The sequence below is a fragment of the Amblyomma americanum genome, chromosome 3 (assembly GCF_052857255.1).
Source record: "Amblyomma americanum isolate KBUSLIRL-KWMA chromosome 3, ASM5285725v1, whole genome shotgun sequence".
Classification (NCBI taxonomy): Eukaryota; Metazoa; Arthropoda; class Arachnida; order Ixodida; family Ixodidae; genus Amblyomma; species Amblyomma americanum.
The window spans coordinates 37,928,766-37,952,879 of NC_135499.1; the positions used below are offsets into that span (position 1 = coordinate 37,928,766).

Sequence of the window (24,114 nt, forward strand, 5' to 3'; positions counted from 1 at the left end):
CTGCTAAATAATTGATAATTTAATTCTTCTTTACGCTGTTTCGGTTTCATCAATTACAAAATGGCTGTGCCGTGTAGTTGACATTCAGGTCGCATAAGGCATTCCAGCTCTTAAAGCAAGTGAAAGCTACATATCAGCGCTTATGCTGCACGTTTTTTAATGCCTCATGTGACCTAGGGGTGAACTATAGCTAGGTCATACACCTCGTTTGCTTGATGAAACTGAAAATGGTACAGCAGTAGGGAACAAATTCAATTATTTAGTATTTATACGGTTGTATGTGACTACCATGCGGCGATCCATGTATTATAATGTCTAAAGTATCATTTGAAAGAAAACACCGAAATAAAGTTTGGTGCCTATAGTCCTTTAAAAGGCAGCTCCGGAGGTTTTTTGAACATAACGAGTTCATAATCACATTGAGTTCATAAGCACCTTCTCTCCTGAGCAAAAAAAAAAGTTTTTTTTTTTTTCAACATACCAGGACACATACCAGGACAACAAAGCCAGGAAACTGAAACCGAAACTGAATTTCGACCGAACTGTGACATTACCGACAGACCAGCCTATCACCACACGGATACTGTCACAAAACCTATCTTGGGCGGCTAAAGTGCTGCCTGTAAGTGACAGCGTGGGTCACTATTCGTCGGAAATGACCAATGAGAAGCTCGAAGTTTAGTCTTTCAGCAAACTTAGGGGTAGAGCGAATATCGACGGGCATGCAAACTGTGACGTCATACACGCAAGGTTGCCCATAGAAATTGCCTCTATTGAACCCACAAAATGAGAAATTTTAAAAATTATTTGTGCTGCAATTAGATGCTGCCTTGCTACATAGTTTGGTGCTCATCTGAAGTGTTGCCACATAAATAATATTGTAACCGCTGCTTCCATATTTAAGCAAGCCAACTGCATTTTTTGAGGAGGTGGGGCTCTCAGCTATGGTTGTCCTGAACAGTTGGGGATTGCATTAATTGTAATAATATTTCTTCTAAAATTCTTGAAGTTCTTTCTCTCATCATATTTGTGCAAATAACATGAAGTTGTCATTTTTTTCATTATACCATTGTTCCTACTGTTGTCGGTAACAAAAATGGCATAAGACGAGAGGAAGCGGTTGCTACCACACAGTTCCACAAAAAATGCCTAATTCCTAAATTTTTCGCAGAATCCTAGGAAACGAGGTGCTTTAAACATGCATCTTATAGTAGCGTGACAGTTGCAGTGACAATATGGTACTTTTGCACGTTGTCACCAACAGACTGGGCAGTGTGCACAGGTGCTGGAAACTTGGGTTCAGAAAACGTAGAGAACCTGTATTTAAGACAGCCAGACAGGTAGGTGTCCTTCGTCATGCATGGCTTTATTGACACATAGCTTACGAACTTTTCTTGCTTTAATCCTGTTTGCAAAGCGGCATTTGTCACCACAGTTTTGTTACCTAGTATATCCCTGAGAAGGCAAGCCTAGCAGTGGGTGGCATAGAGACAGGTATGTGGATGACATATTGAAGTTTGCAGGGGCGATGTGGCCGCACCTGGCACAGGACAAGGTTAATTGGAGGGTAATGGGAGGCACGTTTGTCCTGCAGTGGGCGTATATTTAGGCTGATGGTGACGTTTGCTTTCTAGAAAAGTAGGTTTTATTTGTATGCAAATTGCCATGTACCTCTTAAGAAGCCCAGCCATTGACTTCTTGTGTGTGTCCACTCAGTGATTTCCTGACAAGTTTTTCATGCGATGGTGTCATTCCTCAAACTGACGGAGTACAAGGAACTCATGATGGAAACTGCTTATTGGCTCACCTTGCAGAAGATTAGGTGCCGACAAAAGGTAAAGCGCTTTAAGACCGCAAAGTTTTTTGCGCAGAGACAACTCGAATACGTTGTTCAAGAGCCATTTTCGGAAATACTACTGCACGCCAATTACAACGAGAACGAGGTGTCGCAGGAGGAGATGATGTGATGCGCTTCAGCCTGAAAGAAAGCAGGACACAAATTTGGCTGAGATATATAAGACGGCTTATGTGTGGCATTGAGAAAGCATTACTGTGCCTCTGTGCATTGACCCCCCCCGTCACACACATGCACACTAACAAGACCTCTGTATTCGTCCAGTTAACCCTGTCCTTTGCCAACTGCGCCCACTATATGCCCACAAACTTCTTAATCTCATCCGCCCACCTAACTCCCTGCCGCCCCCTGCTATGCTTGCCTTCTCTTGGAATCCACTCGGTTAGCCTTAAGGAAGAGCGGTTATCTTACCTTCACATTGCATGCCCTGCCCAAGCCTATTTCTTCCTCTTGTTTTCGACTAGGATTTCGACACATGCACGCCGGCTTTTCTCCTAATGCGACGAGCAATACTTTTGCACTAAAAAAACTTGAGGTGACAGTTAAGCTCCGCCTTAAGGGTATGACATGATGATGTTAATCAGTCCCTTAAAGGGACACTGAGGAGAAATTGAAGTTGGCTTGTATCGATAGAATACCAGCTCCTGATCACAAAAACGCCGCTCTTACTGAAAACAAAGCTCTTGTAACGTAGAAAATAGCAAGAACCAAAATACAGGTATCGCCACCACAGGCCAATCTCGCAAGTACAAGCGTGGTGACGCCATAGGCCAAGAGACGCCACCTTGGAGGAATTTTCCATCCTACTTGGTGTCGCGAATCTCTGAGGCTGACAAAGGTAGGTTGCGCATATCAATATTGAAGTAAGTTTTGTTTTAAAACCAATAGTGCACTTTTATCGCACAAGGAAGGCAGGCAAAAGACAACCTGAATGTTGAAAGCAAAGAAAACGGATGCTTGGCGGCGACACAGGCGGACAGGAGAGTTTCAATTTGTTATGGCGCTTCGCGTCTATGAGCATTGCGTGCCCCGTGGTTTTGTTTTTGACGCGCTTTGATTTACAAGCGCCGAACAGCAGAGGAACTCCAAGTGCCGCTTCAAGTGCTAACCTTTGAAGGAGCCTGTTAAGGCTTGTCAGGTGATCGCCACGGTTGATGAAAAGCTGTGATGGCACGATGGTCGGTGATCGTACAAGGCAGCACTTGTGTATTCGCACGCTTGCCCGGCGAAACATTGCCGGCTGTGCCAGTCAACTTCAAACTACTTCACGGAAATCGTTTATTAGGGACGGGAGACAAGGTACAAGGCAGTTCAGAAAAATTGCTAATGGCCTAGCTCTGTTAGGCCAGGATATACCTAGCGAAAGTGCGGAGATATCTTCATCAGAAGAGTGCATTCACTAGATGCGCCTTTATTGACGGCTGTAACTTGAGCGTCGTGGCGGAGCGGTAGCGTTTCCGCCTCAAACGCCAAAGGCCCTGGTTCGATTCCGAACCTCGGCACCGGACATCTTTTCTTTTATTCAGTGAGTGGGCGGGGGGTTTCAGTGGCTCCCATGGATGCCGCCGCTGAATACGTTGGTTAGCGGTTAAGCGCGGGCTCTGTTAAGGTGCGTTAATGCTGCGGCGAGGCGCACGCGCGCGCGCTGCACGGTGAAGTCACGTCGGTCAAAGCGAGACCCTCTATACTCCAACTGCGCTTGACCGCCGATGCGTTCGGCGGCTTCGGCGCACTCTGACCGCACTGGCGGGGTGATTGGAGCATGTATCTCTTTATCTATTTCGCTCCAAGTGCGCCAGCCGCCGCCGGCCCGGCCAGACTGATTTGGCTCCGCGGCGAGGTGCGCGTTATATTCAATAGCTGCGGCAGTTGGGCAGAACTGTTCTTTTCGAGCTCGGCTATTTTAATCCATTCACAGTACATATCTGAAGGTACATGCAAGTTGGAGAGAGAGCCAGATCCAGTGGACCCGTTGGATCTAGCGGAAGCCGTTGAAGCGTCGTGCGCCGGCTTTGGTTTCAAGCCGCCGACTTTAAATGCGACCGCCCTCGAGCACCCATTTGTTTTTTGTGGCAAAAAATAAATAACTTGGCCCTTGCAACCGTGGGAGACCTCGACGCCGCCTGCTGCGCCGTGAAACCGCGCCGTTCAAGGAATCACAAACCGTTGGCCCCAAAGCCCCGGCCAGCCTCCAATGGGCGCAAAGCGCCGATCTTGTCCTGGCCCCTTGCGACTCCCCGCACTGGGGTTATGATATTTAGTTTGCAACGGCTGCTCTCTGAGGAAGGGGGAAACCACCCGCCGGCGCCTAACCTAACCGTGCTCCCTGAAAAGCATCGCACGCTCTATGGGGCTGAGGTCGCTGAAATGCAGGCCAGAGTTTTTGCGAGAACTACGTCGTTGGGTTCGGGAATGGGACCCATGGTAACGCTGGCAAGACGCCGGTGCAAACGTAAACGAAGCGACGGTGGCGACCCCCGATAGATGCCTTCAACGTGCGGCGGTGGTAGCTTTCATTTCGGCAGCTGCTAGACCGCACCGCTAGCCGCCAGAAATCACGGAGTCTCTGTTTACGTCACGTTTCACGTCACTCCGTTCTGTGTCGTCATAAGAGTTCTCCGTGTCGTCATAAGAGTTCTCGAGTTTGAATCGGAGCGGCGGGAAAAAATTTTTCAACTTCGAATCCAAATTTCTTTGGAATAAATGCATCTTTCGCTCCCGGACAAGCGTGAACAAAGCCATGAAATGCCGAACTATCAGATATTGCTAACAAAAAAATTTTGATAGGGTTCTCCTCAGTGTCCCTCTAAACGGTCTGGCGTCTTCTTTGCATATCACTTTGCAGACTTGGATACTGCTCTTTCTTTCATCCCTCCCATGCAAGTACTCCTTCTCTGTCGCCTAGGCTCTTCCTACATGCCCATATATGTGGAATTGGTCATTCTCTGCTTTGCATGCAAAGATCAGTGGTAGTCCTGACACCACTCCTGGCGCAGTTGTGCAGCGGTACTTGAAGCGATGCACCACAGCTCTGGCAGGTGGCTGTTTGAAACACAGCCAATGGTGGGGTTTGTGAGACCCATGTTGCTCTTCACGAGCAACCTCTCGCGACTAGTCATTAGCTGCTACCTGCTGCTACTTGCTCACTATCCGATGGGCAAGTGTGGTAACGTCACGTGACCTAGCTGGCATGTGGGCCACCCGCTTTTGCGCTCTCAACACCAATGGTGACACTGACGCCACAGGATTTTCTGCAGAATGGTGGCCTCAACTATAGACGTAAAGTTTCAGGAATTTTGATTGCTGGGAAAAAGCAAGGAAAGAAACAGGTATTTTTCCAGAAATATTGGAAACATTTGAAAAATTCTGGAAAGAAGGATATAAATGGAACTTCATGGATTTTCAAAAGCGAAAAGTTTTTTTCTTGCTTTCCTGTTGTTTTTCTCATACTGCTCCACTTTTCATGGTTTCATTTATTTATTTATTTGTGCACAATACATACCTACATTGTCAGAAGGCATTATTGTAGGGTGGCTAAGTACATGGGGGTCACACAGTGGTAAAAAGTTTGCCGAAATGCATATGAATACATCGGTTAACAATGACCAGCACTGAAATCAAAATTACTAGAAAATATACTGTGAGCCACCGCTTGCACAGGCGTCTATTCGGGAACAGCCGGGCACTCAGTGCGCTCTCCCCGGAGCCCAGGCAAGCGACGACGATGATGATGGGGATATACAGATGAAAGAAGTGAAAGTTCGCGCAAAGCGCTCACACAAATAGTTCCCCGGCAGGAAAGTGGCCATCCTGGCCGCGGATTAAATAGAAGAGGGGCGACGGGTGTAGAGTTTCATCCGGGATACATGAACCACTTCTTGAGAGCGGCGACGGCGGTCGATGACGGGGGAACAACGGCGTAGTTGACCGGAGATGTTTGCTGGACGACAAGATAAGGTCCGATAAAGCGCTGGAGAAACTTTGCGCACAGTCCAGGCGTGCGGACGGGTGTCCAGAGGAGGACCTCATCTCCGGGTCGGAAGGAGACCGTACGGTGGTGCAGGTCATAGCAGTGTTTGCGGTCTTGCTGAGTGGCTATGGTGTTGACGCGGGCGAGGTGGCGACAATATGCCATCCGAGAAGCGGACTCTTCGCCCAGAGACGCAGACGGAGATGCGGCAGCAGAAAAGAAGGCGGTATCGAACAATGAGGATAGAACACGGCCATAAACCAAGAAGAAAGGGCTGTAGCCAGTGGTGCGTTGAACTGCGGAATTGTAGGCAAAGGTGACAAAGGGCAAAATGTTGTCCCAGTTCTTATGGTCAGGCCGAATGTACATAGATATCATGTCAGACAGGGTACGGTGAAAGCGCTCGATGAGACCGTTGGTTTGAGGATGGTAGCTAGAACATGTCTTGTGGACAGTGTTGGTGGCGTGGAGGACCTCTTCAAGCACATGGGACAAAAATGTCTTCCCATGGTCGCTTATCAGGACACGGGGAGCACCATGGCGCAACACTCTTGCATGCAAGAAAAAGTCGGCGACTTCAGAAGCGGCACCGGAGTGAAGCGGGGCTGTTTCAGCATACCGCGTCAGGTGGTCAATGGCGGTGACAACCCAACGGTGGCCAGCTGGCGTAAGGGGAAAGGGACCAAACAAGTCGATGGCGACGGTGTCGAAAGGCACGGATGGGCAAGGAAGAGGCTGTAGGAGGCCGGCAGGAACGGATGTTGACCGCTTGCGACGTTGGCAAGACACACAGGAGGATATGTATTTGGCGACGCTAGTAGAGAGCCCAGGCCTGAAGTATCGGCTCTTGATACGGTCATACGTCTTCAGGTGACCCAAATGACCGGCAGAGGCATCGTCGTGGTAAGCCTGCAAAACTTGAAGACGTAGGGAGCGAGGCACAACGGGAACCCACCGGTGACCTGTGGGGTGGTAGGTGTAGCGGCAGAGTGTGCCGTGCTGAAATCTGAACTGGCGAAGCTGGTGGCGCGAGCGACTGTTGGGTGCCGCTGATTGGCCTCGGAGACGATCGATGATAGTGCAGCAGTATGGATCAGCCAGCTGATGGGAGGGCTAATCGGCGTGGACGTCGACTGGTGCAACAACAATGGGTACACAATCCAGAGGGAGGTCGGACGCCTGAGGTGAAGGGCACGTTGTTGAGGGGGCCGCAGCGTGAGTCCGGGAGTCAGGCAACGGGCATCGAGACAGGGCGTCAGCGTCGAGGTGTTTTCTCCCGGATTTGTGGGTTCTTTTTTTTTTTTCAACATGGTATTTACTACACGAGGCTATGTACGTACAGAAAGGGGCTAAATACAGATTATTTACAAAGAACGCAGCTAGTGACCGCACTGCACTAGCTCCACAAAAAACAAGACAGCTAAAAGGGCGGCAAAGATGACACTGCATCAACAGCGGAAAGCAGTCCGGTAGAAAGTCCCTTCCATCATAAATGTCCCTGAGTTGGAGCATCATTCGACTCAAATGGGTTCTGGCTGAAACAAGAGGTTCAGCGTTGTGGTCCAGCATGCGTGTTTGCCACAGGCTGTGAAGTCCAATGAGGAAAAGCATGTCATATGGTTCGTAATCAGGTTGAGTAGCCGCAAGGTAACGAACGCTGTAGGAATTTAAAACAGTCTTTCTTTAGCATCCTCTGCAACACATCCCAAACCAAAATCGCATCCTTGCAGTTAATAAAACAGTGTTCAATGGTTTCAGGTGCACTGCACAGACGGCAGTTAACAGAAGGCACAAAAACGTTTTTCCTATGGTGCCACGTGTTAACAGGTATAGCTTCGGTGTGTAATTTATGGAAAAAAGTTTTGGTGCAAGCAGGAATCGGCATCTGGCACACTCGCGTTAACGTATCATGACCCTTGAGGCCAAAGTATACACACCGATACAAGGGCAGCAGAAAGAGCATCGTTATCAAATCCCTGTACAGACTCTATCGCCAAACAGAAAATAAGTACTCATTAGAAAATTATACTCTCAGGAACCCCACAGAAGCACAAACTTCCTGTATAAAGCCCAGTAAAGAGGGGCGCCGAGTAAAATTTAAAGAAACCACTAAGTTTGGAAACAGGTTCATGAGATTAATCTGCAAGAATGCTCTAATAGTCGGATGTGAACATTCGCAAAAAAAGAAGTGGGCAACTAACTGTCTCTCTTACAGGTGAACTAAGCCTAGTCCTCCTGCACAAAGAGGCCTGAAAGGATTATCACATCTCACCGGCTCGAAATTGGATTCCCAAATAACTGTAGCAAATATTCGATGAAAACGCTGGATATAATGTCTAGCGCAGTGCAAGACCTGGAGTACATAATAAATTTTTGTTGCCAGAAAGGTGTTGCAGGCCTGAGCGCGACAAAACTCTGAGCATAACATTCGACGACCGGAACCCACTCCTTCCTATAATGTGCACTAGACTTAAGTGCATGAAGTGGAATGCCATGGTATTTAGGTGTCACACATGACCATTCTATTCCAGCATAACGGAGTGGTGCTGAGCCCCATGAACCGAACCACAGGCCAGAACTTTTGGAGCGATTCATCTGAGCACCAGAAACGATGCCAAATTGATCTATGATCGATATAACTTTATCAATGCTATGTTTATCTATGCAGAAAAAAGCAAGATCGTCAGCATATGCAAGCGCTTTGACGTTATTACCCAAAATAGAGAAGCCATGAATATTGCTGTTACACAAAACGGTCAAACAAAGCGGCTCCTGATAAAGGAGAAAATGTAGCGGAGACATCGGGCGGCCTTGCCTCACAGAAGAACAGATTGGCATAGGGTATGACAAACGACCATTAATGTTTTTTTTTATTCACATACCCTAAAGGCCCTTTACGGGCATTACATAGGGTTTTAGAAAAAGCCAATAAAGTGACCGTATTACATAACACAGTGAAATATAAAATCAGAAAAGCATAAACAACATGCGCTCCGATAAACAGCGAACATAAATGGATAAAAGAAGTGTTTGAGAACACGGTTAAGCGATGGTTAAACGAGTAGAAAAATTCCTGTAGCAAAGTTGCACCCCTTTAAGTATAGTAGACCCAACATTTGCTCGCTCTATAAGAGAAAACAGGAATGAATGGCGAACACGGTCAAACGCCTTCGCAAGATCGATCTAAAGCAAAGCAAGCTGATCATGAGAGCAGGAGCAAGTTTCAAGGATTGTATGCGCAGTGTGTAGATTGCTTTGAATTGAGCGGCCTCTCCAACCGCAAGTTTGGTGAGGGCCAGTGGGAATTGACACTGCGAATTGTAGGCGATTTGGCAAAACTGCAGAAAAAAATTTTGTAATCCACGTCCTGCAGCCCTCCACCGAGCGCAGCTTTCCCTCATCAGTACTTCTTCATTAGCCTCTACATTAAAACCCATCGTGAAGGCCTGCAGTAGGATCGGAGTTAGAATGTATTTAAATGCTTTATAGAATTCACTCGAAATACGATCAGGACTAGGCGTTTTTGAGAGAGGTAAGTGATCGATAGCTAGTTCTACCTTCCTCCTGATGCATGAAAGAGCCATCAATAGCAGAACAGTCCTCTTCTGGTAAAGGCGTCACCAGAGATGTGAAATGCGCAATAACGTCTTAATTTTGTGTATCAGGAGTACCACTAAACAACGCCATGTAGTAATCCACGAATATGGACACTACTTCGCTAGTACCTGTCCACCTCCAGGCCTCCTTGAGCGTGAACAGTGCTCGACGGCGACGGCTGTGCTTGCTGCCTGCGGGGTCATCCTCGTCGCTCAATTCAGAGGTGTATGACGTGCGGCGCTTCTAGAGAAGGTCATCAGCAGCAGCCAGTCCATCATCTACTGAACAGGGGCCTTGTCCGGAAGCTGCTGCTCGAGAATGGCCACAGGATTTGTGTGAAGCCTTTTTATTTCTAGCCTCAGCGCTAACGCATTAAAACAGATGTACTTAATGCCTCCTCCTAGACGACAAGCGCAGTCAAAGCATCTTTCCTCTGCTGCGGCTTGAACACAGATCGGCCACCTGACGAGAAGGTTAACTGTGCTGTAAAGCGTGCGTTAATCTTGCTACCTACGAACTTTCAAGATATAGCCCGCACATGTGCTGTCGGTGTACTTTCGAAATGGCAGCGTATGACCGTCTTCTTTCTGGCTCAGAAATGAGCCATACGAGATAAGATGAAACCCGGTGATTGTCGTCTTAGGGGAGGACAAAGGGAAAGCTACCGTAATGAGTACGATGACAAAATGGTCAGTTTGTTGAACGACGGCGCCTACGCACCTGTTCCGTGCGACCTTACAGCCAGACTGCAAACAAAACTGCTGGCGGGCCTGTTCAGACTCATGCCTTGGGGTGACAAAAAAAAGTTAATTACTGCGGCCTCTTATGCACAAACGGTTCGGCTCCTACTATATGTGCTCTTCGTATGATATGCAAATTTTGGGGCTACCTACATCTCACGATGGACTTCACAAGGTCGATACTGCATCGACTTTCGGGGCAACTACATGACGCGCTGCGCCCTTCAGCCATAAGGCCAGGACGTACGTTGGGAACTCTTCAACTTTTGCTATAAACATGTGTGACCTGGAGTTAGACGGAGAGGGCTTAATGGTCGCCCTCGACGTTACAGCGCTGATCACCAGTGTTCCGGTTGATAGCCATCACGAAATGCAAGGAAGCATTGCTAAAAGACAGGGCGTACTCTTTTTGATGTTCCAGAGCTGAACACATTACTCCGGCTTTTCCTGAGCAACACACACGTATTGTGCGATTCGAAATTGTACAAACACACATTAGACGCAGCAAACAGACGAAAGACGCAGCAGTAGTGCTGCTTACATATCGGTCACTGCCACAGAACTCGTCATGGAAGCACTAGAGAAAAAAGTACTGCAAACCTTCACTCCAGCACCTTAAGTCTTCTACCGGTATGTTGACAGCTGTTTTTGCATATCACGGAAAGAAGACATGTCACGGTGCCTACATGAACTGAACAATGTTGGCCCAAGCTTGAAGTTTACGGCCGAATTTGAGCGAGGAAACTGCCTTCTCTTTTTGCATGTTCCGGCTTAGTGAAAAGGCAGCTGCCTTTCCTTATCAGTGTATAGAAAGCCTACGCACACCAGCCAGTACATGGATTTCGTGCACAACCATCGGGTTGTGCACAAAGTCTCTGTCATCACTTCACTGACCAAACATGCCACATGCATCTGCAAGGAGGAAGAATACATTCAAAATGAGCTGAAAAAACTGCATCGGGAACTTTCAGTCAACAGTTTCATTGTGAATATGGGTGAGCAAGTTGCGCATCCGGCGACCACTGATTTAGGACTTTTCACACACAAGCAGGCATCCCGTGCATGCATGGCATCAGCCAAGTGCTCTCCCATGTCTTTTTGAGATACCACCAGCGCCTGGCGTGTGCCGTCGAACAAGCTGTGGAAGCAGCTAATGAACTTCAGAGACAGAGTACCAGATGAACACTTTCCAAGAGTTATCTGCAAGGTGCCTTGCCTGAACTGCAATTGTGCCGTCAGTGAGACGAGAAAATTCTCTATACGCCTGAAGGATCATCGGCGTGATGGGAAAAACCATAAGCATGCCATGAATCCACTCGCTGGTCACGCATATGGCATTGACGACTAAACTGGATGGGACAACGCCTCTATCTTATCCAAAGAGAGGAACCCGACAACGTGTCTTCTGCTGTAATCCTTAATCATTCAGACTGTGCAAGAAATTCAGGAACAAAGACCCCATGCCAAGCATCTAAGCCTGACAATTATGTCATATTCTTTGCATATAAATTCGCTTCTACTATAAACCCGTACGAGTTTTAAAATGTCTTTTATGGTTTATGGGAGTTTAACGTCCCAAAGAGACTCAGTCTATGAGTGCTATGAGGGATGCTGTAGTGGAGGGCTCCGGTTAATTTATACCACCTGGAGTTCTTTAACGTGCACTGACATCGCACAGTACACGGGCATCTATAGCATTTTGCCTCCATCAAAATGCAACTGCTGCAGCTGGGATTGAACCCGCTTCTTTCGAGTCGGCAGCCGAGCACCACAACCACTGGGCTACCGCTGCGGCTGAAACATTTTTTTCATTTTCGACATGGTCAGTGACTGCTTCTTCATTTCATTTGGCGGAAGTTGTGAGCATAAAAATAAAAAAAATGCAGTGCAGGCTAAGAGGACAAGTTGTTGGCATGCTTTGGAACTGACTGCCTGTGGCTTAGAGCCAGCGAATATATAGTATACATGGCCTGCACATGACTAGCAGCGCCCATTATGAAGAGGTTGAAGCCTGGAGCACGAGCTCGATTGCTCGCAGATCTCGGACAAATTCAGCAACCAGTCCAGCCAGCAGCGTCGACGGCACGCTCTGCCGGTTCACCAGCTACGGTTACCTCAATAAATGTGGACAACCTTCCACATCTGGAACAGCAAGCGGGCAGTGGCAGGGCTAAGCGGAGGGAAGGATGAGCCAGAGCACAGAGCTGGTGGTTGCAGTGTTGCTGGCGTCGAGGCTGTTTTCCGAGGTCATTAGATGTAGAAGGTTACCCACATTTATTAAGGGAGGCCTGGTTGTCGCTGCTGGTGAACTGGCGGAGCGTGCCGTCGATGTTGCTGGCTGGGCCGGTTGCCGAATCTGTTCCGAGATCTGCGAGGGTTTGAGATCGCGCTCCAGGCTTCAGCCTCTTCTTCGTGGGTGCCGCTGCCCAAACCTGCGCCGCTACATGATGTCACGGGCACCACGATGGTGAGTAGCACATAACTTTCACACTGTAGGCTGGAGCAGGGGGTTATAAGCGGATTACACAAATGTCCAGGCTTTTACTATGTTCCTCGTTTGGCAACATGACAGCATCTGTGATGTCAGTGCAAACCATCTGTGTGAGTCGTTCATTTCAGGTTTTGTGCAGAAAGGAATGACCTGAGAGTACGTTATAAGTGCACCAGTGCCACCATCCATGTTCAAGAGTGTATCTTGAAGCACTCAGAAGAACAACAAGACAAAGCAACATGTGATCGAGTGGCATGCTGTTTTTCAACATTACAAGAATTAAGCTGTGAAAACAAAGCTGTGCGAGTCTAGCTACGGCTTCACCCCACGCATGTGATTCATGACCTATAAACTTAAAAGTTGTGGGCAGTGTTGTGCAAGGAAGGCACAAAGAGACAATGTTTGATTCTTTGTTTACCGTCTGTTAATTTTTTGATAGATTTGTGTGACTGCTGACCACCATCAAACTATACACATGGGCTAGCCTGCTTCTGGTTCAAGATGTTGCACTTGGGGATCTTATTGTTATCAGACAAGGTTAGTCTTAAAATTTTCTGCTAGCTACAGTGGCCGTAAATGTTGTACTGACTAATGCTCCAGAATTAGTTGTTCAAATGTGGTTGTGGCCAGGACAGATCAGGCTGATTACCTTATCGGTCACTGGCAACTCACAGCCCATGGAAGCGAAATAGCTTGTCACTGTACCATGCATCATTGGCGACAGTGGGGCATCGCCACTGATGTGGCTTGCTTGCCCCCGCAGCCTGCTGTCTGTACAACACTGGAAGGCAGCTGGTGAAGCGGCTACGGAGCTTCTGTCTGCGACCCGAGGCTGCCCGGAGGACAGCGCCCAAGGTGGGTCTCTCACTGTGCCTAGGCTGCGTGTCACTCGGCTGGGGAGCCTTCTGCGAGCAGCGTCACTGCTGGCCAAATAGAAATATGCTACCAGAGCTATTATGGCCCTAGAGTACTTACTACAGATGCCAACTCTCAACCCTGCCTGGGGTTTTCACAGCATTCCTCTCATATTTGGGTGCTGCAAAGGGTGTGATTAGTCCATTGGCCTGGCAGGCCAACCAGGTCCACAGCATGGCACAGTGCGTGGCTTCCCAACCGCTCTCAACAAAGAAATTGAGGAAATTAACCATACAAAAACAACTGCGCAGCTAATCCGTTGTTCCGCACAGCCTCGATCCTTCTTCGGTCTTCGCTGATCTTTCGTGCCGCTGATATACCCGCAAAATTGGCCTTGTTAACGTTTTTACTTTTGCACGAGTGTAGTATATTCCCACACAGTTCGGTGACTGTATACGTTATATTACGAATACGAATGAAAACAAAATAGCCACAGTTAGTTTTCAGTGCAGCTGCGGAGCACCACAGTCCGTAGTAGCTTGTCGATTGCCATGCAGTCACAGTGCCTGAATCACATGAATCAGACTGCGAACTGCCAGGTCGTTACTGCCACGAGCAAAACAACATAGCTACCGTAAAAACCGGAATATAGGTCGAACTTTTTTTCAAAAAACCATGGTGAAAAGTCGACCCCCGTCTTATATACCGGTCACTGGCAGAAAAAATACGGGTCTTGCAACAATGGGTGGCTGAAGTCAGCAGCCTCCATCACCATCGCCATCAGCAGCAGTGCCGCCATTTTGCGTTTCAGTAGATGCAAAGCGGAAGCTAACGGCAATTTACCGTCGCCTTCAAGAAAAACACGATTGAGTACGAGGAAGCTCATGGGAACCTGGCGGCACAGCGCGAATTTGGAGTATCCGAAAAGAGCATTGAGTACTGGCGGAGGCAGAAGCTGCGTATTACAACTTGCAGCAACCAGAAGAAAACATCATTTCGTGGGCAGACCGTAGTGTATCGAGATTAGGAAGGAAACGTTGCGCTGCGAGCAAGATCGCTGCCTGTGACTGCCGAATGCATCCGCGTGAAAGCGGCAGAGATCGCGCGTGTCTCTAGACTCACGAGGGCGCAATTCAAAGGCTCGCCATCCTGGTTGCGGCGATTCATGAAGAGGAGGGCTTTGCTCTACGGCGCCGTACTTCCCTATGCCAGAAACAAACACGCGGGCCGATTGGTGCGCGATATTGTTAAAAAATTTGCCGGGTGTACATACAAGCAGCATTTAAATGAAATTAAATACTGTCACCATTGTGCAACCTCTCGAGTCGCATTTGTTTCAAAGTAAGGATGTCTCTCGGTACTTTTCCCATTGAAAAAGATTTTTCATTTCTAGAATTGGTTAGTTAGGGGGTCGACCTATATTCCGGTCCGACCTATAGTCCGGTTTTTACAGTAAGTTTTCTTTTCAGTTCTGTCACGTTATTTCTGTCACCAACACATCGCACAAAAACCACGCCACATGCATAATGGTCACACACATTCAACGAGTGGGACCCAACATGACGCCGCGATGGTGAAACTGTGGCACTAGGTGGTACAAATGGTGTTCCCACCCTGGAAGTGGAGGCACGGGCACCAAAGCACCCTGAAGGCACCGTATAGTAGGATACAGCTCTAGGAAACAGCAGTTGGTAACACTGGCTATGGTCCATGGCGTCCTGTATTATTCCTCTGGTCAGTTACTACAGTGAACAAAATCAGGTTTCTTAAGTTTGACTGTATCAGACATGCCAGGTGCATCAAAATTCTTGAGCTTATAATTTGATCTCGTGCTTAAACTTCTTGTTTTCGTTACAAGAAAAGCGTTTACAACGGTCTACTATTTTTCAGCGAGGCATTCTGTTCGGCAGTCCTGAATGTGCTTGGAGCTTCATTGCATTCCTAAGTTATAATGGACTATAGATAAGTGCGCCACGGAATGACGTGTAGTGACAGACGTTGCTCCGCGGTGCATGCTTTTGGAAAGGGCACGCAGCGGTCGAAATTTAATCTACACTGCCAAAGGAAAACGGGTTTCCCAAATTCTAAAAAGTGATATAGATGTTACCTAAATGCTGGCTACAAATATCTGCACTAAGGTAACTAACTATAATAGCTAAAAGTCAACTATTATAAATCAGTTAACCAACTTACTAGTGAGCATAATTCGCCTGGTCTCTTATGTTCACCAACACTGGTATACAATGATGCAGCAGAAGTCATCTCGACATCTTAAAAAACCAGTTATAAAAAATTTTGGTTGAATTTCGGTGAAACAACCGGTATAAATGCTGTCCGATGCAAGGTTATAATTCACTCATGCTCAAATAGATCAACTCTTTGTCCGAGAGGGCAGTGGAAGCCGTGCTGTCATAGCCTTCCCCATTGGTAGCAGCCCGTTCTGATTCTGTGATTTCCCGTGTAAGACATTGTTTGCCTTTCTTGATGACAGCAGTGCTCATTAGATGAAGAGAGCAGTTCTTTGCGGTTGGTCGGAGACCCTTTTCCAACCATTTCACCCTAAAAAAGCCAAGCACCATACCGTCTAAGATCTTGAACCCATTAAAAAACCGGTGGGTACCTGGCAGCACTGGGGATCGAACCAGGCATCCCAAATGTGAGGCAGATACTCCAACCACTAACCCACTGCATGTGTCTGCCTTCCTCTGTGCCTGTAGCGCTGTTTTTTTCTTGAAACACCAAAGTAGAAATTACAAGACATGATTGCTAAGGCGGTGCAATGTGCTTGCATTGCTTCGTCTGCTTATTACACCTCTTCATCGTTAGTCACACACTTGCAGGCGAGTAACTGCCAGTTTAGGTGCGTGGCTCACCTAATTTACTTAGTCTGCTTTCCTTGGCATTTGTTACACTGCAGGAACCAAAAGAACAGCTGCCATCTGCCTGGTATGATGCATACAGTATGAAACAGAAATAACACGTGAGAAGTACATACACCGGTGGGGAAAGATGCAGACAACTGATAAATATCTTTGGAGCAGTCATCACTGCTGTGGGCAGTAACGATTGAGTTGGTTTATTTCCTATGTTCAGAAAGTTTGAGGGCCTATTGAGGTTGTAGCGAGTGACATTGGGTTGAGGCTTGCGGTTCCAATTTCTCTTGCAGCTGGACCATGACCGCTTCAGCTGGAAGTCACTGCAGCCGCTTTACCACGAGATGCTGCTGGTGCCACCTGGTGTGCCCAGCTGATGACGCCCATGCACCCTTTGCCTCTGGCCCGATGGGACTCCATCGTGCCCAGCTTTCGCTTTTCATTTCCGGCGATGCTGACTGCGCTTCTCTCTTTTTCTGGGTTGTTAGAACAGCCTGCCAGTCAGGACCTGCACGCAAAACCTGGCCACCAACATCAGTCATTTTCACAGTGTGTGGTCTGTGTGGGGCAGTTCTTGCCATTCTAGCTACTTCAAAGCCCAGACATAACATCAAAAGGCAGTTAGTTGCTACTTTCAAGACCTACCTAAAGGTGCAGGGGTGCTAAAATTTTCGTTCTGTTCACTTTGGAAATGGTGCTTGAGACATTAGTATACATGGATCCGCATGAGCAAGTCGTTTAAATTTGAATTGCATTTTTCTCTCATGTTTCTGTTTCAACATCCTAATGATGTCTATGACATGCAGCATAAGTTTACATTGCATGAAGCATAAAAAAGCTGCAATGTAATGGCTGTTTGCTTACTCCTGTCATTCCGGCGCTTGGTGCAGGCTGTTATAAGATGAGTTGCAGTTTATAAAACAACAAAGCAGCGATTATATGGCAGTTTTTGTATTCCTGACCTGACCTCAACTCGTATGCCATTGCCACCGTTTTGGGTGGTGAAACTGAGAACAGAACGTGGGGAAAAGTTAAATGTTAAATTGTTAATGGGCGCTAATGGATTCTGCATGGTTTACTCTAGTGTCATCATTCCAAAGAACACACTGAAGGAACTGTTCATTTTAGCGTATCATAATTTGTAATCTGACAGCCTGTGTGATGTTCACTTGCTCGTTAAGGAGCAGCCCATACGACAATAAACACCAAACACCAATAGTAACTGTGTAATCTGAAACAATGGTGTCGTGTGTCTGTCAGTTTTCTGAAATTGCTGCTGCCGAAACCTGGGACTAAACGGTGTAATGTTCCGTGAACACAGGCCATCAAGCGCCAACGACATAACGAATCCTGGGCCATCACCAGTGATCCTTGGATTTGCAACCACCTTGGACTGAATGAGAGCAAGGCCTAGAGAAGCCACGCCCGGTGCTCTATGAACGAGGCGTGCAGACGCCACAGTTGAAGCCAAGCTTGGCTCTACGACCACGACTGATACTACGACGGGCCTACAATAGATTGGCTCAAAAAGAAACGAGGAGCTTTGAGATCTCAAGTGACTAAATTTAATTCAGAAGCAGATTCATATCAAGAAGCATGAGCAGACAAAAAGGCTCTAAACGTACATTCAACAAGGCTTAGCACCCTTCAGACACAGCTTAATGAGGCAGACGCTGCTGTCGACCTACTTCTGCTGCATGACCCCGAGGAGAACTACATGTGTATAATTGCATACAACAACAGAATAGAGACCTACGCCGCAAGACTTGTCCAGCAAGCCAAAGCTCAGCGAACGAAAGCTGGTCCAGGAGCGGATGCTACCCGGGCCGCTCGCGATGGTACCTGGTGAACTGCAGGCTCAAAGGTCAAGTTGCCGAAGCTCCAGCTGCAGCGGTTTAGCGGTACCACCGCAGAGTGGCAGCCCTTCTGGGAGCAGTACCAGCAAGCGATCCACCACATCGATGCCCTTTCCAACAGGGAGAAGTTCCTGTATCTGCAGTCGGCGCTTGCTGGGAGGGCTGCGTCTGCGGTCGCTGGTATTCAAGCAACAGGGGCCAATTACACCACCATCATCAAGCTTCTGAAAGGGCGCTTCGGACTCACAGATGTCCTAATCCAGGAGCACCTGACCAAACTCCTCGACTTGCTGACGGTACGAAGGAGGCAGGAGGTAAGGGTTATAAAGGTCATGTGGCCATAGAGGCGACCTACATCGCCTCTTTGACCACATGCAGTATAACATAGCCGCTCTGGTGGCGCTTGGTGTTAAAATGCACAGCTACAGAGCAATGCTTATATCTGCACTGTTACGAATTCTGCCAAATGACCTGGTCATTGAATATCACAGGTGTTATTCAGCAGACAAGAAGGAGGATAGCCTTTGCATTGCAACTTTGCAAGCTTTTCTCAAAAATGAACTGGAGAGTTGGGAGAAGTTGATGCAGTTTGGTCCGCAAGAAGGCAAGAGTCCCAGTACAAATCCATTTTGAGAACGAAAATCCTAGAGCCTCGAAGGCATCAGCAGCTTCGCTTTCTTCTGCAAGTAATTTGAAAAAGAATGAGCCCTGCTAAGGATCATGGCTCATTGTAGTTATAAGTTGTGTTATAACGATCATGGGAGTGTCAGAGGTGTCTTTCTCTTGAAGAAAAGAAAAGGGCACTTCGTTAGTCTGGTCAATGCTTCCGCTGTTCTCTCAAAAGTCACACAGTGAAACAGTGTCACAACAAAGGAATGAAGTGCAAGAAATGCCGTAAAAGGCTCTCAACTCAAATGTGTGACCTGCGTGGAAGCCAGCTAGCAGCACAGCTGCTGAACTGCACTCGCCGACAGGCAGAAAGAATGACAAAGTGCCTACTATGCTACTCCAAACCGCCCAAGTCTGGGCAGAGGGACGGCAGTGAAGAATTCTCACTCGTCTCCTGTTTGACGGGGGGCAGCCCGCGCAGCTTTTTGACCGAAGAGCTCTCACACGAACTACAGTCAGAGGTTGGGGGGGAAGAAGAAAAGAAGAAATCATTTACCCATTGGGAGGGTCCAGGAACACTTTTAAGCGGAAGCGAAAGCATGTATATATTTGGTTAAGAAGCCAATACAACCGGAAGGAACGCTCCATTGAAACTGTAAAGATACCCGAGATCTGCTCTGACCAGCTAATCCTTCCAGAAAAGGTGATCAGAGGGTTTCACGCAGAGATAACAGAGCTTTGCGATGTAACTGTATCAGCAGCTCGTCTAATTAGAAAGAGGATCAACATCTTTGTTGCAGCTGATTATTATTGGGACCTCATACCTGTAGACGTGCGGCAATTACAAGACTCACTGGTAGCACTCAAGACAGAATTCGGCTATGGCCTATTCCTTTTAGTTCTTCATCCGCCAGCTGTTTGTTCCTGGCTATGCTGCGGGCCAGGGTGGGTGAAAAGACTTAGTGCCTTTCGGCTGACCTAAAGTCACTTTAGGAGCTTCAAAATATGGGTGTTGTCGAGCCTGTCGGCCAGGAAAGCAGAGAAGACAAAGAAGTTTTTAGAGCACTTGAATCATCCATCAAACTCTCTTGCAGGAGCTACGAAGTTGCCTTACCGTGGAGGCAAGTTTAAACTCCACCTCGACGATTGCAAGGCAGTCGCAGAGAAGGATTTGGTCAACCTCTCTAAGAAGCTGATGAAGGATGAAAACATGATGACCAAATGTGATACTGCGATACTTTAGTAGTTCTATGGAGAAAATGTAGCGGAGACATCGGGCGGCCTTGCCTCACAGAAGAACAGATTGGCATAGGGTATGACAAACGACCATTAATGTTTTTTTTTATTCACATACCCTAAAGGCCCTTTACGGGCATTACATAGGGTTTTAGAAAAAGCCAATAAAGTGACCGTATTACATAACACAGTGAAATATAAAATCAGAAAAGCATAAACAACATGCGCTCCGATAAACAGCGAACATAAATGGATAAAAGAAGTGTTTGAGAACACGGTTAAGCGATGGTTAAACGAGTAGAAAAATTCCTGTAGCAAAGTTGCACCCCTTTAAGTATAGTAGACCCAACATTTGCTCGCTCTATAAGAGAAAACAGGAATGAATGGCGAACACGGTCAAACGCCTTCGCAAGATCGATCTAAAGCAAAGCAAGCTGATCATGAGAGCAGGAGCAAGTTTCAAGGATTGTATGCGCAGTGTGTAGATTGCTTTGAATTGAGCGGCCTCTCCAACCGCAAGTTTGGTGAGGGCCAGTGGGAATTGACACTGCGAATTGTAGGCGATTTGGCAAAACTGCAGAAAAAAATTTTGTAATCCACGTCCTGCAGCCCTCCACCGAGCGCAGCTTTCCCTCATCAGTACTTCTTCATTAGCCTCTACATTAAAACCCATCGTGAAGGCCTGCAGTAGGATCGGAGTTAGAATGTATTTAAATGCTTTATAGAATTCACTCGAAATACGATCAGGACTAGGCGTTTTTGAGAGAGGTAAGTGATCGATAGCTAGTTCTACCTTCCTCCTGATGCATGAAAGAGCCATCAATAGCAGAACAGTCCTCTTCTGGTAAAGGCGTCACCAGAGATGTGAAATGCGCAATAACGTCTTAATTTTGTGTATCAGGAGTACCACTAAACAACGCCATGTAGTAATCCACGAATATGGACACTACTTCGCTAGTACCTGTCCACCTCCAGGCCTCCTTGAGCGTGAACAGTGCTCGACGGCGACGGCTGTGCTTGCTGCCTGCGGGGTCATCCTCGTCGCTCAATTCAGAGGTGTATGACGTGCGGCGCTTCTAGAGAAGGTCATCAGCAGCAGCCAGTCCATCATCTACTGAACAGGGGCCTTGTCCGGAAGCTGCTGCTCGAGAATGGCCACAGGATTTGTGTGAAGCCTTTTTATTTCTAGCCTCAGCGCTAACGCATTAAAACAGATGTACTTAATGCCTCCTCCTAGACGACAAGCGCAGTCAAAGCATCTTTCCTCTGCTGCGGCTTGAACACAGATCGGCCACCTGACGAGAAGGTTAACTGTGCTGTAAAGCGTGCGTTAATCTTGCTACCTACGAACTTTCAAGATATAGCCCGCACATGTGCTGTCGGTGTACTTTCGAAATGGCAGCGTATGACCGTCTTCTTTCTGGCTCAGAAATGAGCCATACGAGATAAGATGAAACCCGGTGATTGTCGTCTTAGGGGAGGACAAAGGGAAAGCTACCGTAATGAGTACGATGACAAAATGGTCAGTTTGTTGAACGACGGCGCCTACGCACCTGTTCCGTGCGACCTTACAGCCAGACTGCAAACAAAACTGCTGGCGGGCCTGTTCAGACTCATGCCTTGGGGTGACAAAAAAAAGTTAATTACTGCGGCCTCTTATGCACAAACGGTTCGGCTCCTACTATATGTGCTCTTCGTATGATATGCAAATTTTGGGGCTACCTACATCTCACGATGGACTTCACAAGGTCGATACTGCATCGACTTTCGGGGCAACTACATGACGCGCTGCGCCCTTCAGCCATAAGGCCAGGACGTACGTTGGGAACTCTTCAACTTTTGCTATAAACATGTGTGACCTGGAGTTAGACGGAGAGGGCTTAATGGTCGCCCTCGACGTTACAGCGCTGATCACCAGTGTTCCGGTTGATAGCCATCACGAAATGCAAGGAAGCATTGCTAAAAGACAGGGCGTACTCTTTTTGATGTTCCAGAGCTGAACACATTACTCCGGCTTTTCCTGAGCAACACACACGTATTGTGCGATTCGAAATTGTACAAACACACATTAGACGCAGCAAACAGACGAAAGACGCAGCAGTAGTGCTGCTTACATATCGGTCACTGCCACAGAACTCGTCATGGAAGCACTAGAGAAAAAAGTACTGCAAACCTTCACTCCAGCACCTTAAGTCTTCTACCGGTATGTTGACAGCTGTTTTTGCATATCACGGAAAGAAGACATGTCACGGTGCCTACATGAACTGAACAATGTTGGCCCAAGCTTGAAGTTTACGGCCGAATTTGAGCGAGGAAACTGCCTTCTCTTTTTGCATGTTCCGGCTTAGTGAAAAGGCAGCTGCCTTTCCTTATCAGTGTATAGAAAGCCTACGCACACCAGCCAGTACATGGATTTCGTGCACAACCATCGGGTTGTGCACAAAGTCTCTGTCATCACTTCACTGACCAAACATGCCACATGCATCTGCAAGGAGGAAGAATACATTCAAAATGAGCTGAAAAAACTGCATCGGGAACTTTCAGTCAACAGTTTCATTGTGAATATGGGTGAGCAAGTTGCGCATCCGGCGACCACTGATTTAGGACTTTTCACACACAAGCAGGCATCCCGTGCATGCATGGCATCAGCCAAGTGCTCTCCCATGTCTTTTTGAGATACCACCAGCGCCTGGCGTGTGCCGTCGAACAAGCTGTGGAAGCAGCTAATGAACTTCAGAGACAGAGTACCAGATGAACACTTTCCAAGAGTTATCTGCAAGGTGCCTTGCCTGAACTGCAATTGTGCCGTCAGTGAGACGAGAAAATTCTCTATACGCCTGAAGGATCATCGGCGTGATGGGAAAAACCATAAGCATGCCATGAATCCACTCGCTGGTCACGCATATGGCATTGACGACTAAACTGGATGGGACAACGCCTCTATCTTATCCAAAGAGAGGAACCCGACAACGTGTCTTCTGCTGTAATCCTTAATCATTCAGACTGTGCAAGAAATTCAGGAACAAAGACCCCATGCCAAGCATCTAAGCCTGACAATTATGTCATATTCTTTGCATATAAATTCGCTTCTACTATAAACCCGTACGAGTTTTAAAATGTCTTTTATGGTTTATGGGAGTTTAACGTCCCAAAGAGACTCAGTCTATGAGTGCTATGAGGGATGCTGTAGTGGAGGGCTCCGGTTAATTTATACCACCTGGAGTTCTTTAACGTGCACTGACATCGCACAGTACACGGGCATCTATAGCATTTTGCCTCCATCAAAATGCAACTGCTGCAGCTGGGATTGAACCCGCTTCTTTCGAGTCGGCCGCCGAGCACCACAACCACTGGGCTACCGCTGCGGCTGAAACATTTTTTTCATTTTCGACATGGTCAGTGACTGCTTCTTCATTTCATTTGGCGGAAGTTGTGAGCATAAAAATAAAAAAAATGCAGTGCAGGCTAAGAGGACAAGTTGTTGGCATGCTTTGGAACTGACTGCCTGTGGCTTAGAGCCAGCGAATATATAGTATACATGGCCTGCACATGACTAGCAGCGCCCATTATGAAGAGGTTGAAGCCTGGAGCACGAGCTCGATTGCTCGCAGATCTCGGACAAATTCAGCAACCAGTCCAGCCAGCAGCGTCGACGGCACGCTCTGCCGGTTCACCAGCTACGGCTACCTCAATAAATGTGGACAACCTTCCACATCTGGAACAGCAAGCGGGCAGTGGCAGGGCTAAGCGGAGGGAAGGATGAGCCAGAGCACAGAGCTGGTGGTTGCAGTGTTGCTGGCGTCGAGGCTGTTTTCCGAGGTCATTAGATGTAGAAGGTTACCCACATTTATTAAGGGAGGCCTGGTTGTCGCTGCTGGTGAACTGGCGGAGCGTGCCGTCGATGCTGCTGGCTGGGCCGGTTGCCGAATCTGTTCCGAGATCTGCGAGGGTTTGAGATCGCGCTCCAGGCTTCAGCCTCTTCTTCGTGGGTGCCGCTGCCCAAACCTGCGCCGCTACATGATGTCACGGGCA

General features: G+C 47.6%; 1 protein-coding gene across 7 annotated transcripts in view; it reads left to right on the forward strand.

Annotated features, from left to right (window-relative positions):
- The window catches only part of LOC144124525 (tRNA-queuosine alpha-mannosyltransferase), a 94,603-nt gene that overhangs the window by 64,620 nt on the left and 5,869 nt on the right, over window positions 1-24,114 (forward strand). For 2 of the 7 annotated variants that reach the window (XM_077657257.1, XM_077657258.1), the window contains exons 6-7: window positions 13,417-13,508; window positions 16,675-18,551. The exons of 3 other annotated variants lie outside the window; for them this stretch is intronic. In XM_077657257.1, the coding sequence (XP_077513383.1) occupies window positions 13,417-13,508; window positions 16,675-16,758 (176 nt within the window). In that variant the 3' untranslated portion in view covers window positions 16,759-18,551. Of the gene's footprint in view, window positions 1-13,092; window positions 13,191-13,416; window positions 13,509-16,674; window positions 18,552-24,114 lie in introns of those variants that run through there. 2 more of the 7 variants (XM_077657263.1, XM_077657260.1) reach the window with 2 other exon arrangements.